The sequence below is a fragment of the Amblyraja radiata genome, chromosome 3 (assembly GCF_010909765.2).
Source record: "Amblyraja radiata isolate CabotCenter1 chromosome 3, sAmbRad1.1.pri, whole genome shotgun sequence".
NCBI lineage: Eukaryota > Metazoa > Chordata > Chondrichthyes > Rajiformes > Rajidae > Amblyraja > Amblyraja radiata.
Genome location: NC_045958.1, coordinates 91,335,437 through 91,351,118, shown reverse-complemented (window position 1 = coordinate 91,351,118; position 15,682 = coordinate 91,335,437). Strand labels below are relative to the sequence as shown.

The 15,682-nt window shown below is 45.3% G+C and overlaps 1 protein-coding gene across 1 annotated transcript in view; it reads right to left on the bottom strand.

Moving 5' to 3' along the window:
* Window positions 1-10,091: 10,091 nt before the first annotated feature.
* The window catches only part of galntl6 (polypeptide N-acetylgalactosaminyltransferase like 6), an 821,073-nt gene continuing 815,482 nt past the window's right edge, over window positions 10,092-15,682 (bottom strand). Inside the window, exon 12 of the mRNA XM_033018312.1 lies at window positions 10,092-10,914. Within this exon, the coding sequence (XP_032874203.1) occupies window positions 10,747-10,914 (168 nt within the window). The 3' untranslated portion in view covers window positions 10,092-10,746. The remainder of the gene's footprint in view (window positions 10,915-15,682) is intronic.

Here is a 15,682-nt window from a genome sequence, read left to right as displayed (position 1 = left end):
GGTATTAGAATTATATTTCTAAAATTATTGAATTATTTTCCTACAAATTCTCTGAACTGATTTGTAATAGGCAGCGTGGCTTTCTGTGTGGGGAAATTGAGTCTCACAACTTTGATCTGTTTTTTTTGGATGTCTAAGAGGATTGACGAATATAGGGTGGTAAATGTTGTTTATGTAGACTTCAGCAAGGTCTTGGATAAGTTCTCCATGGTAGTCTGCTCTTGTAGGTTATATCACTTGAGATCCAGCCTGAGCTGGTCATTGGATGCAAAATTGGCTTGGTCACAGGAGACAGAAGGTAATAGTTATGAGTTGACACAAATTGCTGGAGTAACTCAGCAGGTCAGGCAGCATCTCTAGAGAAAGAGGATAGGTGACGTTTCGTATTGGGACCCTTCTTCAGATTTGGTTACAGAATTGCCTTCATAGAAGAATGCGGACAGTGTTGGTGGAAGGGTGGGCTTTTGGACTGGAGGCCGAAGACAAGTGTTGCGCATTAGGAATTGATGCTGGGCCCATTGGTGTTTATGGTTTATATCTATTATTTGGATGAGAATGTACAAGACATGATTAGCAAGTTTGCGGATGACACTAAAGTAGCTGGCAACGAACACCGTGAAGATGGTTATCAAAATTTACAGCAGGCTCTTGATTAGTTGGGGAAGTGGGCTGAGGAATGGCTAATGGAGTCTAATGCAGGTCAGTGCGCAGTGTTGCATATTGAGAAGTCAAACCAGAGCGGTACCTTCACAGTGAATGGCAGTCCCCTGGGGAGTGTCGTAGAGCAGAGGCATCCAGAAGTACTAGTACATATTTCCCTGGAAGTGGCATCACAGCTAAATAGGGTGGTCAAATCAATTTTATTTGTCTCTTGCACTTTATGTGCAAGTGACGAATAAAATTGATTTGACCACCCTATTTTGCACTTTATGTGCAAGTGAAATGAATTTGCCAGCAACGGTACAATAAAAAAGAACACACAAAAACACAAAAAAAAATTTACACAAACATCAGATGAATGCTGTGGTGGAAGGCACAAAATTTGGCCAGTCCTCCTCCATTTCCCCCGTGGTCGGAACTCAACAGGCAGAGATGCTGCCTGTCCTGCTGATTGTGTATACCTTAGATTTACACCAGCATCTGCAGTTCTTTCCTACACATCTGCAAAGGCTTTTGATACATTGGCCTTCATCAGTCACGGTACTGATAATAGAAGTTGGAATGTTATATTACAGTTGTACAAGTCGTCAGTAAGTACTGCGTTCTGTTTTTGTCACCCTGCTATATATAGGAAGGATGTTATGAAGCTGGAAAGAGTCCAGAGAAGGTTTGAATTGAATTGATTTTATTAGGGACAGTGCATATTAATAAACATTTGCATGTAATATGCAAGATTGTAGCCAGTAGCTAATTTCCATCTTTAGTCCCACACAAGGTAAACACATCCCAAACAAGGTAAAAACAAAAGACAAAAACAAAAACAAAACAAGCAATATGGTTTAGCCTGCAGTCATAACATAGAATAAATAACAAATACTCAACACAGTTTAAAGTCCCAAAGTCATTGTCTCTTCCCTCCTTGCTTTCCCTCTGCGCTGAGGCAATCCAAGCCTCCGATGTTATGACCCCGCCGGGTGATGGTAGGCAAGTCCCGCAGGCTGAATCCGAGCTCCGCAAACGGGCCGGTTCAAACTCCGCGGCCCGGGGCGGTCGAAGCTGCCGAAGCTGCCGTCCTCCAGTCCAGCGGACGCAGCTGTAGTTGCGGGAGCTCCGGAAAACAGAACTCGAGCTCCCGATGATGTCGTCCACTGGCCCACTGGCCCGCGGCCGAGCCTCCGAGGCTCCAAAGTCGGGTCGGAAGTTGTGCCGCACCGCAACCACAGCCCCGAAGTCGGCCAGGCTCGCGTTGGTAAGTCCTGGCTCTGCTCCACAGCCTCCACAGCCTCGAGGTCGGTCGCAGTTGGAGGCCGCCAGCTCCGCGATAGGCCTCAGCGCAGATGGACACGGAGACGGGGATACGGCAGGAAAAGTCGCATCCCCCCGAAGGAAGAGCCAAAAAACACACCACACCCACCCCCCCACACACACACACAGCTAAACAAACCGAAACAAACCGCAAAAACAGGACAAAAGAAAACAAAAAACAGAAAAGACAAACGGACGGTACACAAAATTGCTGGGGAAACTCAGCGGGTGCAGTAGCATCTATGGAGCGAAGGAAATAGACTAAAGACAAACGGACTGCAGGCGAGCCGCAGCTGCAATCCACTTACAAGGATGTTGCAAGGACTTGAGGGCTTGAGCTATAGGGTGCAGTTGAACAGGTTGAGACTTTATTCCTTTGAGCGCAAGAGACCATTAAGAAAGTCTAAACAGGTTGGGTTCGCATTTATTGAAGTTTAGAAGAATGAGGGGTGATCTTATTGAAACATAGAAGATCTAAAGGAGGCATGACATCGTAAATGTCAAGATATTTTCAAATCGTCTTGTTTTCAAACAGGGAGAGTTTCGAGCAAGTACATATAGTTACAAGTTAGTGTTAGTCATTTAAGACGTAGGTGGAGGATCACTGGAATACTCTGGTCCAAAGAGCCGTGGAGGTTGGATCAATAGAAGTATTTAAAGAGGTAGATAAATTCTTGAACAATGGGAGAATTGGGGGCCACTAAACAATTCTTGCTGTAAACTTCAGAATACTGATCATCTTCACTGATCTTCCATCATTGAACAAAGAGGCCAATCTAATTCCTTTTGTTCACAAATGTAATAATGTATAAATCTGGAGATCAGGCTGAATTAAAACAGTAAAGGACACAAAATGCTGGGGTAACTCAACGTCAGGCAGCATCTCTGGACAACGTGGATGGGTGACGTCTCTGGTCGAGACCCTTCTTCTGAGACTTCAAAGACTTCTTCTGAAGAAGGGTCCTGACCCGAAACGCTTTCTATCCATTTTCTCCAGAGATGCTACTTGACCTGCTGAATTACTCCAGCATTTTTGTGTCTTTGGTGCATTAACCTGCCTCTGTAGTTCTTTGTTTCTACAATCCTGATTTATAGCAGTCATGTTCTTGCCTTGTGAAGTGTCTGGAATTTAATTAAGTATGACCAAATGGTCATAGATAAACTCATCCCTTGAGTGACCTGCGGGTTTATGGAGCAGGATTCGTGCTTGAGTGGCTGTACTTTTGGGAAAGTCCCTTGTTTCTGCTGGTTCTGCAATCATCCCTGATAATTATACTCCCCCTCTTACCACCACTGTCCCATCTCTACATCACTATAATCTGGCAATATATATCAAGATGTAATTAAAAAAAACAAAAAACTGCAGATGTGTAGGAAAGAACTGCAGATGCTGGTGTAAATCGAAGGTAGACACAAACTGCTGGAGTAACTAAGCGGGACAGGCAGCATCTCTTCCTGTTGAGGTCCCGACTGCAGAGGAAATGGAGGAGGACTGGCCAAATGTTGTGCCTTCCACCACAGTGATGAATGCTGTGGTGGATGTTTGTGTTAAATTTTTATTATGTTTTTGTGTGTTCTTTTTTATTGTACCGCTGCTGGCAAATTCATTTCACTTGCACTTAATGTGTAAGTGACGAATAAAACTGATTGATTGATTAGAGAGAAGGAATGGGTGACGTTTCGGGTCGAGACCCTTCTTCAGACTGCAGATGTTGGAATCATAAGCATAAAAAATAAACTACTGGGGGAAATCAGTAAAGCTATCTGTCTTGCCATGGTCATCGTTGCTGGATTTGATTTGTCCTTTTCATACCTTTCATTCATTTGTTCTTTGTTCCTTCTCATATCTCTAATTTCCCTCTCCCCGACTCTCAGTCTGAAGAAGGGTCTCGACCCGAAACGTCACCCATTCCTTCTCTCCAGAGATGCTGCCTGTCCCGCTGAGTTATTCCAGCAATTTGTGTCCACCAAGGAACTGCAGATGCTGGTTTATACCAAAGATAGGCACAAAATGCTGGAGTAACTGAACTGGTTAGGCAGCATCTCTGGAGACAGTGGATAGGTAATGTTTCAGGCGGGGACCATTCTTCAACATATAACACAGGTTCTAAGTTATTTAATGGTACTCAATCCATTGTCAATGGGAAGAAGCATTTGGGGAAACAGAGAAACTTTCATAACAGGGATAGCAAAGTAGACAGCAATAGCTTGACTGTGGACCTGCAGCTCTTTTGAGCAGTTCTCCATATGCCTCTATAAAACCAAAATGCCAGAATAAAAGGATAAAAATAGAAAATACCCAGCATTTGAGGGTGGACATTTAAGGAAAGTTAAAAAAAAAATCAATGACCTTTCGTCACAATCTAACCCAATTCCACCTGCCATTGTTCCCAAATATGTATCAGGGTGTGCCCTGGTATTTGGCAATTTTTTTTTAGAAATTCACTTTGCAAGCTACATTGTAGTAATTAAGAAATATACAGGGTGGGTCATAATGGTCTGACATTCAAGTCTGCAACATTTTTTCCAGATGTGTCAACAGAGTAGATGAGCAGTAAGAATATGAGATTGACTAATCTCTAGAGAACTGTTTCCTTACATGCTTCAATGGTGCCTTATTTGTCACATGGCAACTGCACAGTGATTTTCCTTTTGCATATGTACACATGGAGTTGCCGCCAATTCTTTAGTCATGGAGTGATACAGTGTTGAAACATAGAAACATAGAAAATAGGTGCAGGAGTAGGCCATTCGGCCCTTCGAGCCTGCACCGCCGTTCAATATGATCATGGCTGATCATCCAACTCAGTATCCTGTACCTGCCTTCTCTCCATACCCCCTGATCCCTTTAGCCACAAGGGCCACATCTAACTCCCTCTTAAATATAGCCAATGAACTGGCCTCAACTACCTTCTGCGGGAGAGAATTCCAGAGATTCACCACTCTCTGTGTGAAAAAAGTTTTCCTCATCTCGGTCCTAAAAGATTTCCCCTTTATCCTTAAACTGTGACCCCTTGTTCTGGACTTCCCCAACATAGAAACATAGAAACATAGAAATTAGGTGCAGGAGTAGGCCATTCGGCCCTTCGAGCCTGCACCGCCATTCAATATGATCATGGCTGATCATCCAACTCAGTATCCCGTACCTGCCTTCTCTCCATACCCTCTGATCCCCTTAGCCACAAGGGCCACATCTAACTCCCTCTTAAATATAGCCAATGAACTGGCCTCGACTACCCTCTGTGGCAGGGAGTTCCAGAGATTCACCATTCTCTGTGTGAAAAAAGTTCTTCTCATCTCGGTTTTAAAGGATTTCCCCCTTATCCTTAAGCTGTGACCCCTTGTCCTGGACTTCCCCAACATCGGGAGCAATCTTCCTGCATCTAGCCTGTCCAACCCCTTAAGAATTTTATAAGTTTCTATAAGATCCCCTCTCAATCTCCTAAATTCTAGAGAGTATAAACCAAGTCTATCCAGTCTTTCTTCATAAGACAGTCCTGACATCCCAGGAATCGGTCTGGTGAACCTTCTCTGCACTCCCTCTATGGCAATAATGTCCTTCCTCAGATTTGGAGACCAAAACTGTACGCAATACTCCAGGTGTGGTCTCACCAAGACCCTGTACAACTGCAGTAGAACCTCCCTGCTCCTATACTCAAATCCTTTTGCTATGAAAGCTAACATACCATTCGCTTTCTTCACTGCCTGCTGCACCTGCATGCCCACTTTCAATGACTGGTGTACCATGACACCCAGGTCTCGCTGCATCTCCCCTTTTCCAACATCGGGAACAAACTTCCTGCATCTAGCCTGTCCAACCCCTTAAGAATTTTGTAAGTTTCTATAAGATCCCCCCTCAATCTTCTAAATTCTAGCGAGTACAAACCGAGTCTATCCAGTCTTTCTTCATATGAAAGTCCTGACATCCCAGGAAAGTCTGGTGAACCTTCTCTGTACTCCCTCTATGGCAAGAATGTCTTTCCTCAGATTAGGAGACCAAAACTGTACGCAATACTCCAGGTGTGGTCTCACCAAGACCCTGTACAACTGCAGTAGAACCTCCCTGCTCCTATACTCAAATCCTTTGCTATGAATGCTGACATACCATTCGCCTTCTTCACTGCCTGCTGCACCTGCATGCCTACTTTTAATGACTGGTGTACCATGACACCCAGGTCTCGTTGCATCTCCCCCTTTCCTAATCGGCCACCATTCAGATAATAATCTACTTTCCTGTTTTTGCCACCAAAGTGGATAACCTCACATTTATCCACATTATACTGCATCTGTCATGCATTTGCCCACTCACCCAGCCTATCCAAGTCACCTTGCAGTCTCCTAGCATCCTCCTCACAGCTAACACTGCCCCCCAGCTTCGTGTCATCCGCAAACTTGGAGATGTTGCATTCAATTCCCTCGTACAAATCATTAATATATATCGTAAATAGCTGGGGTCCCAGAACTGAGCCTTGCGGTACCCCACTAGTCACTGCAGCAGTCGCTTCGGCCCAATTTGCCCATAGCGACCACCAAGCCGCACCTACACTGGTCCCACTAATTCTTTGTGCCATTCTTTGTGTCAATACAGACAATTTTATTCAGAACATGGAATAACTGGATTTAATAATAGATCAATGAATGATAAATGCTATCAATGGCTGATAGCACATTACCTGAGAGGGAGGATAGACACAAAAAGCTAGAGTAACTCAGCGGGACAGGCAACATATCTGGAGAGAAGGAATGGGTGACGTTTCAGGTCGAGCGTTCTTCAGACTAGTTTGGGATAAGGGAAACGAGAGATATAGACGGTGATGTGGAGAGATAAAGAACAATGAATGAAAGATATGCAAAAAAGTAACGATGATAGCAAACAGAGCATTGTAAGCTGTTAGTAGGGTGAAAATGACAAACTACTGCGACTTGGGTGGGGGAGGGATAGAGAGAGAAGGAATGCCGGGGCTACCTGAAGTGTGAGAAATCAATATTCATATCAAAGATCCTATAGCGGAGCGCTCTGCTATAGGATCTTTGATTCATAAATCAAAATATGAGATGCTGTTCCTCTGAGCGAAATATGAGATGCTGTTCCTCTAATTTGTGTTTAGCCTCACTCTGATAATGGGGGAGACCGGGGACAGAAAGGTCTGTGCAGGAATTGGAAGGAGAATTAAAGTGTCCAGCAACCGGGAGATCAGGTCAGTTCACGTGGGCTGAGCGAAAGTGTTCCGCAAAATGATCGACCAGTCTTTGTTTGATTTCGCCGATGTATAAGAGTCCACATCTCGGATACAGTAGATGAGGTTGGAGGAGGTGCAAGTGAACATCTGCCTAACCTGGAAGGACTGTCGGGGCCCCTGGACAGAGTCGAGGGAAGAGGTATAGCAACAGATGTTTCATCTTCTGCAGGGGAAGGTACCTGGGGTGGTTAGGGTGGGAAGGGATGAGCTAACCAGGGAGTTGCGAAGGGAACGGTCTCTGCGGACCTTCTTACACAGTACCTGAGAGGGATTGGGGACCTTGAATGTTCTGATAGAATCTTCAAATGTATTTTCTGATTGAGGTACTATTCTGATTTTCGTACTTAGACTTGATGCAGCACACTAGAAAGCTGTAAACATCAACAAATTTGTACTAATATTGTCATAGAAGACATGCAGCCAAATAGGTTTTCACGGCAAAGGACTCTTAGACTGAATCTTAGAACAAGGTGTAAGTCAGGACCATTATGAGGTTAATTTGAAACAATAAAATAGAATCAGCAAACAGGAAGTATTTCATGTTTAAGAAGGAACTACAGATGCTGAAAAATTGAAGATAGACAAAAGTGTGGAGAAACTCAGCGGGTGCAGCAGCATCTATGGAGCGAAGGAAACAGGCAACGTTTTGGCCCGAAACGTTGCCTATTTCCTTCGCTCCATAGATGCTGTTGCACCCGCTGAGTTTCTCCAGCACTTTTGTCAACCTAGGAAGTATTTCATCTTCCACCTCCTCACTCACCTCCATCATGGGACCTCTGCAGCCCGTCTAGGTGTGACAAGATTCACATGCACCTCTTCCGACCTCATCAGTTGCATCTAATGCTCCCAATGTGGCCTCCTTTACAACGGCAACTTGGCCGACTACTTGGCCAAACTTATGCACTCTGTCTGCCAAGTCCTGCTGGAGCACCTGTTTGCTAACCATTTTAATTCCCCTTCCCATTCGCACAACAACCTTTCTGGCCTCCCACATTGCCGAGTGAGGCCACACACAAACTGGAAGAACAGTCCCTTGTTTTGCACTTGTGTAGCTTGCAACCCACGTTGGGGCGGCACTGTGGCGCAGTGGTCGAGTTTGAATGATAAAGGAAATAGATGTAGAATTCTGGGTGTAACATACAAACACAGAATAAGAGAACAGGAACAGAATATTTAGCTTCAGTAGTAGAGAACTCCACTGTTCCTCCAGCCTTAATTGATTGATTGCTTGAAAGATGCTGCATGGAATCAGGCCCTTTGGCCTGCCGAGCCATTGCTGACAAGTTTGTGGGTAAAAAATAACAGGTTAAGTGTGTTGCTGTAACAAGCTACTGGAGACAACTCCACATTTCCAAATGGTGCAATCATCATAAGGTCATAAGTGATAGGAGCAGAATTAGGCCGTTTGGCCCAGAAGGTCTACTCCGCCATTCAATCATGGCTGATCTATCTCTCCCTCCTAACGCCATTCTCCTGCCTTCTCCCCGTAACCTCTGACATCCGTACTAATCAAGAATCTATCTATCTCTGCCGTAAATATATCCACTGATGGCTCCACAGCCTTCTGTGGCAAAGAATTCCACAGATTCACCACCCACTGACTAAAGAAATTCCTCCTCATCTCCTTCCTAAAAGAATGCCCTTTAATTCTGAGGCTATGACCTCTAGTCCTAGACTCTTCCACTAGTGAAAACATCCTCTCCACATCCACTCTATCCAAGTCTTTCACTATTCTGTACGTTTCAATGAGGACCCCTCTCATTCTTCTAAACTCTAGCGACTACAGGCCCAGTGCCAACAAACACCCCAGATTATGCTGCCATCCAGATTATGATGTGTGCCTGCACTGTTGGTAGGGTAATAATGCAATAATTCATCCTTTATACACTGCTCCATCATGGGATTCAAGAGCACCTTCTGCTGATCTAAGTATAGCTCAGACCCACCTAATGATCACTTAGCAACCATCTTCCCTTGAGAAGGTGCTCTTTGATCATCTGCACACTGCATTTTCCCCTTTGTTCTATATATTTATTGTTGCAATTATCTAATTATTGTACTGGATTTTGACCTGATTGTATTTATGTGGAGTGTATCTGATCTGTATGTGAAACAAAGCTTTTCAATGTACCTCGGCACATGTGACAATAATAAACCTAAACCCGTCCCCTCCATCCGCAGCCAGTGGATTTGATTGAATTGATTGATAAATGCAGTATGGAAACAGGCCCTTCAGCCCACTGTGTCCATGCTGCTCATCCATCACCCGTTCACACTAGTTCTACATTGCCCCACTTTCACATCAACCCCCTACACAAACAGGGTAATTTAGAGGTCATTTAACTTAGAAACCCACACGTCTTTGGGATGTGGGCGGAAACTGGAGCACCCGGAGAAAACCCACGCGGTCACAGGGAGAATGTGCAAAGCCCTAGGTCTGGATCGAACTCCGGGTTTGGTGTTGTGAGACAGCAGCCTCACCAGCTGCACCATTGTGTGTCACCCTATTGTTCGACCCATTGTCTCAAAACGTGTGGAAGTCCTTTTTGAAATGTATCCAACATTTTTGTTTCTCTTTTACATCACGCAGTGCATTGACGGAGCCATGCGAGTGGCAGGATCCAAACAGCACGATTAACAAAGATTTATTTAAAAATAACGTGCAGCGATTGCTGGGAAATGCTGTGCCAGGTATATAATCACAATATTTCATTTTAATAAAGTCTCCATTTAGAACAAAATAGTGCAAAATGTTGCTTCTCAGAAACCTAGCAAATACTTAAGTTCTCTAAAAGACAAACTTTTTTTGTGCTATGTGGTAGATGATGTGCGGTTAGACATTTCCTAGAAATTCTATTGACAAAGATTACCAATAAATGACACACATTTTGTTTTCCAATTTAATACATACAAAAAAAAGAAAAGACAGTTGTTCACAAAGCCCAAACAGGGTTTTTTTCTTTTAAAAAAAAGCTCAGTATAATTGTTGGATACTGGCTAGCTCTTCTGTAGGGTCTGGTCAACAGGTTTGACTTGGAATCAGCCATGCACTTTGCTGATCAGTCGAGCTGTGACCTGCCCTAGAACAAAAAGTGCAATCAGCATCCACTTCGAGATACACAGGAGCAGAATTGACCTGAGATTCTGCAGAATTCCAGCTCTCTTTCGTTAAGTCCAGTGCACCAGTAAAACCAGTCCGCTCTTGACCAGCAAGGCACCCCCGAGCCCTCGCGAGCCTTTCCACGTTGTCGTGACAGCTAGTGAGGTTCGTTATTTTTTTCATCTTCCCCCATCTTCCATCCAAAGTGCGTCAGTCGCGTTCATAGTTTTGGCTGCGGCCGCCACCGATCCTGAGAATGAGCCCGCTGCCCTGCCCCGCCCCGCGCACAAGCACACACGCACACCCCATCCCGCCCCGCATCACTACCCCCGTACCTACGAAACTCGACACCTGAACGAATCTGATCTGGACGCGGTCAGCACCAGCCGAAGAACTGACTCGCCACATGTGCACAATCTCCGCTGCGGCAAAGATGTCCCACTATGAGCTGGAGTTACTGTTGAATTTGTCCAGAACAGTCACATTGACGTGTTGGAAAATCCACTGTTGGGTGTGCACTGAGGGGTTACATCGGCTCATGAAAATCTTCTTGTCGGCTCGGCTGCAGTCCATGCAGCTGTTGCTCACAGGGTGATACAGGGTTTTATCCTGAGGAATGTTAAAAAAGAAAGACAAAGGTAGATCTGTCAGCGCCAGAGTAATGCAGGGTTACAGTAGTCAGCAGTTGTCTTGAGACGTTAGGCTTTAGAGATACAGCATAGAAACAGGCCCTTCAGCCCACTGAGTTCGCACCGACCAGCGATCACTCCGTACACTAGCACTATCCTACCCACTAGGGCCATATTTTACAATTGTACCTAAGTAATTTAACCTACATACCTGTACGTCTTTGGAGTGTGGGAGGAAACTGGAGCACCCGGAGAAAACCCATGCGGTTCCAGGAAGAACGTGCAAACTCTGTACAGACAGCACCCGTTACAGGATCGAACACGGGTCTCTGGCACTTTGAGGCAGGAACTCTAAAGCTGCGCCACTGTGGCACCCAAATGTATTGTCATACCATTGCAATCCCTTGTCAGGAAGAAACACTTGGATTAAAATATGAGGAAGAATCTTCTAGTTGTGAATTATACACAGTGGCGCAGTTAGTAGAGCTGCTGCCTCACAGCGCCAGAGACACAGATTCGATCCTGACCAAAGATCATAGAGCTTTGGTCTATAATCTTTGATCCTGACATCGGCTGCTGTCTGCATGGACTTTGAGCATTCTCCATGTGACCGCGTGAGTTTCCTCCGCATTTTCTTCAACATATCAAAGGTGTGTGGGTTTGTAGATTAATTAGATTATGCATATTACCGCAAATATGTAGGGTGTGGATGTGAAAATGAGATGACAAGGAACTAGTGCGAACAGGTGATCAATGGTCGGCGTGGAATCTTCGGGCGTTCCAATTTCCCTCCCACACTCTAAAGACGTACAGGTATGTAAATTGACTTTGGTAAAATTGTAAAAATTGTCCCTCGTGTGTAGGATAGTGCTAGGGTACAGCGTGATCACTGGTTGGCGCGGATTCGGTGGGCCAAAGGGCTTGTTACCATGTTTCAAATTGAAGGCTTCAAATAGGTTTGAGATTAAAGGTGCAAAATCAAGCATATGCTGATACAAAAGCATTTCTATTAACTGTGGTTCTATAACAACCAGCAGGTTTTGCTAGTCAACATCAGGTGGATTCTCCTGATGCATCAGACCAAGCTGTAGAGATGGAGAGAAGTATTGTATTACAAAACAATACAATACAATACAATTTATTTGTTGTCATTTGAACCCAGAGGTTCAAACGAAATTTGGTTTCTGCAGTCATACAAACAAGAAGAACCAAGACACAACACAATTTACATGAACATCCATCACAGTGAATCTCCTCCTCACTGTGATGGAAGGCAAAGTCTTATCTCTCCCCTGCACTCCTCGTTCTCCTCCCGATGTCAGAGTCAAAGCCCCGGCGGGCGATGGTAAATAAGTCCCGCGGCAATTATAAAGCCGCGCTGGGTGATGCAAGGCCGCGCTCCGTGTCTTGATATTGGAGCCCCCGGCCGGCACCAGCAAGTCCCCGCGGCCATTAAAGCCGCGCCGGGCGATGATGTAAGGACCCGCTCCAGGTCATCCTCAACCCCGCAACTCGGACGGGAGAAGTCGCCGTTGCGGAAGCCCCGAAAAGCGGTCTCCCAGCAGGGACCCGCGGGCTCCCGGTGTCACCGTCCACTGGGCAGCGGCTGGAGCCCCCGAATCTCTGGGGTCGGGCCGCAGCAGCGCGCCACCACCACTCCGAACTCGGCCAGCTCCACGATGGTGGGTAAGTCCGCAGCTCCGCGACTGGAGCCCCAGGTGGTTCCGGTTGGAGGCCGCTCCACGGTGCTAGGCCCCAACGACAACGGAGACCTGACAGAGAAAAGGTCGGGTTCTCCGTGCAGGGGAAAGATTTAAAAAAGTTTCCCTCCCCCGACCCCCACACACATACCCAGTTTAAAAAAAAATAAAAACTACATACAAACGAGACAAAAAAAAACAAAAAACGACAGACGGACTGCAGAGGCCGCTGCGACGTGAGTCGCGCCGCCCACCCACGAATCAGAACATAGGATCTTGGCAGCAAAAGGCAAGGAAACTAGAGGAGGGGAGAGGAGCAGAGTGGGGTGGTTTTATGGGCGAGCAAGTAAGTAAGCAGCCAGAACTGGAGGAAGGCAGAGATTTGGACAGATACATAGATAGAAAAGGTCCTGAGTGGGTGTGTGAAAGCAACTGCAGATGCTGGTATATACCAAAGATAGACGCAAAGTGCTGGAGTAACTCAGTGGGTCAGGCAGAAATTCTGGAGATAAAGGAGGGGTGACGTTACGGGTTGGGACCCTTCTTTAGTCCCATCTCCAGTCTGTAGAAGGGCCCCAACCTGAAACACCACCTATCCTTTTTCTCCAGAGATGCTGCCTGACCTGCTGAGTTACTCCAGCACTTTGTGTCTAAAGTTCAGAGGGATATGGGCCAAGAGCAGGACAATGGGATTATCCCAGATGGGGTATCTTGCTTGTCATGGACGTTGGACCAAAGGGCCTGTTTCCATGCTCTATGACTCTATTTCAGTGGACTATGGGGCTATGGGACATTACAAGGATGGGGATTGGACAGACTTTGGCAGACTAGAAAACAATTCAAAATCAAGCATTCTGTCCTTTGTGTTAACCCTATTTTCCTGCACTGTCCCCATATGCCTTTATTCTCTTAATGTCCAAAAACGTCTCATTTCTTGACAGACCCAGTCTCCAGAGCCACGTTGACTGGAGGACCTGGCTAGATAGATAAACCTCTTCTCTCGGTCCTAATTAGTTAAATGGAGGGGGGGTTTGATAAGCAGATTGCTGCACAAAGGTTGGAGATGAAAAGACAGAAACGTTGAGACAAAAGGATTATAGAGTTGAGAATTGTGAAACATGAGGAAGGAATGCAGGTGGAAGTGGTGGTTGAGAGGAGAAATAGGTCTGAGTCCGTGGGGGAGGGGGGGGCACGGAAAAAGAAAGGGGTGTGAGGGGTGGGAGGGGGGTGTGGAAGAAGTTGGTGGGGGGGTTGTAGTAATCTAAAATTGGAGAATTCAATGTTCATACCATGTGGTTGTGAGCAACCCAAACGGAATATGAGATGCTGTTCCTCCAGCTTGCGCATGGCCTCACTTTAGCAACGGATGAGGCTTGGAGACTGACGCAAGCATTTGGCAAAACGGTGGCCGAGTTTACTCTTGGCCTTGTAGATGTAGAGGAGGCCACATCGAGAACAAATGCAGTAGGTGAGATTAGAGTAGGTGCATGTAAACCTCAGTCTCATCCGGTAGGACTGCTGGTGTCTCTGGACGGAGGTGAGTGACGAGGTATAAGAAGTTACAACTGCAGCAGTTGCAGGGGAAAGTACCTGGGGAGAGGGTGGCTTGAGTTTGGAAGGGATGAGGGAACCAAGGAGTTGTGGAGGGAGTGGTCTCTGTGGAAGGCGGAAGGAAGTGGGAATGAGAAGTTGCGACTGGAGGTGTGATCAGGTTGGAGGTGACAGAAATGTCGGATGATGTGTACTGCATGGCAGCTCCGATGCAGTAGGCCGCCCCAATGCAGTTGTTCATGTTATGGAGAAAGAGCTGGGGATGGTACCACTGTATATTTGGAAGACCTCTGAGGTTGTGGGCACTAGAAAAGTAAAACGGTGGGATATAGTAGTGGGAATTTTACTCAGCATGTATAAGGAAAGACATTTTTATATAATGCCATTTTCATTCATTGAATCCCTCTAACACTGAGCACCTAATTGAATATGTTTTAATCTATAAACGTGTTGCACTGCAGTCCCAGTGTATTGCAAGCTTCTGTAAACAATAATGTGACGATAAAAAATAATCTGTTCCAGTTTTGCTGGTTGAATGATAAACACTGCAAAGGATACAGGAATGGTGAAAATGCCCTCTTCTAAATAATATCATAGACTCCTCTGAGAGATTAATTGTGAACTTGGTCTAATGTTTCATCTGAAAGATGGCACCAGTGACAGTGTTATGGTAATGTAGTCCTGCAGAGCTGAAAGAAGGGATGAGGAGGATCTTTGGACTTTTGCAGAGTCAAGAGTTATGGGAATCGGATAGAAGAATAGAATTGAGGCTGAAATTATGTTTCATTATTAATGTTTAATGTTTTATGTATCATTCATAACTGTCATTGTATGTCATGTTGTCACTTGCGGGCAGAGCACCAAGGCAAATTCCTTGTATGTGAATACTTGGCCAATAAACGTATTCATTCATTCATTACACTTTATTGAATGGCAGATCGTGTTTAAGAGGCTGTATGATTTCTCCCAGCTACCACTTCTTATGTTCTGTTTGCACCCCATGTTCAAATTTCTCGAGTGGGATTTCATCAGAAGTAAGGCTTTACCATTGCACCATCAAATCTGTTATTTGTGGCATGGTGGTAGCCCATTGATCTGCTATCTCCATTCGTGCTGATCGATTGAAAATAGTTCTAGTGTTTGATTCTCAATTCCCTTTTGCAAGTGTGGGTCCTCAAACATGGACGCCACTCTCATTCTATTAATGACTTTTGGACCTCACTTCTCTTTGGGATGAAAATTTCTTTTGAACGACCCACCCCGTCCAAACCTTCTATGTATTATATTTCAAGTCCCCTAGTTATGAGTATTTCCTCAAAGGGAGAAAGTATACAATGCTAGAAAGGTATTGATTTTGGTTACATGGAGAATTAGCAAATTCTATATTTGACATCACTTGTGGCAAGAACTAGGGTTGTAGCGCAGTAGTAGAGCTGTTGCCTCACAATGGCAGAGACCTGGGTTCAATCCTGAGTACGGCTGCTAACTGTGCAAAGT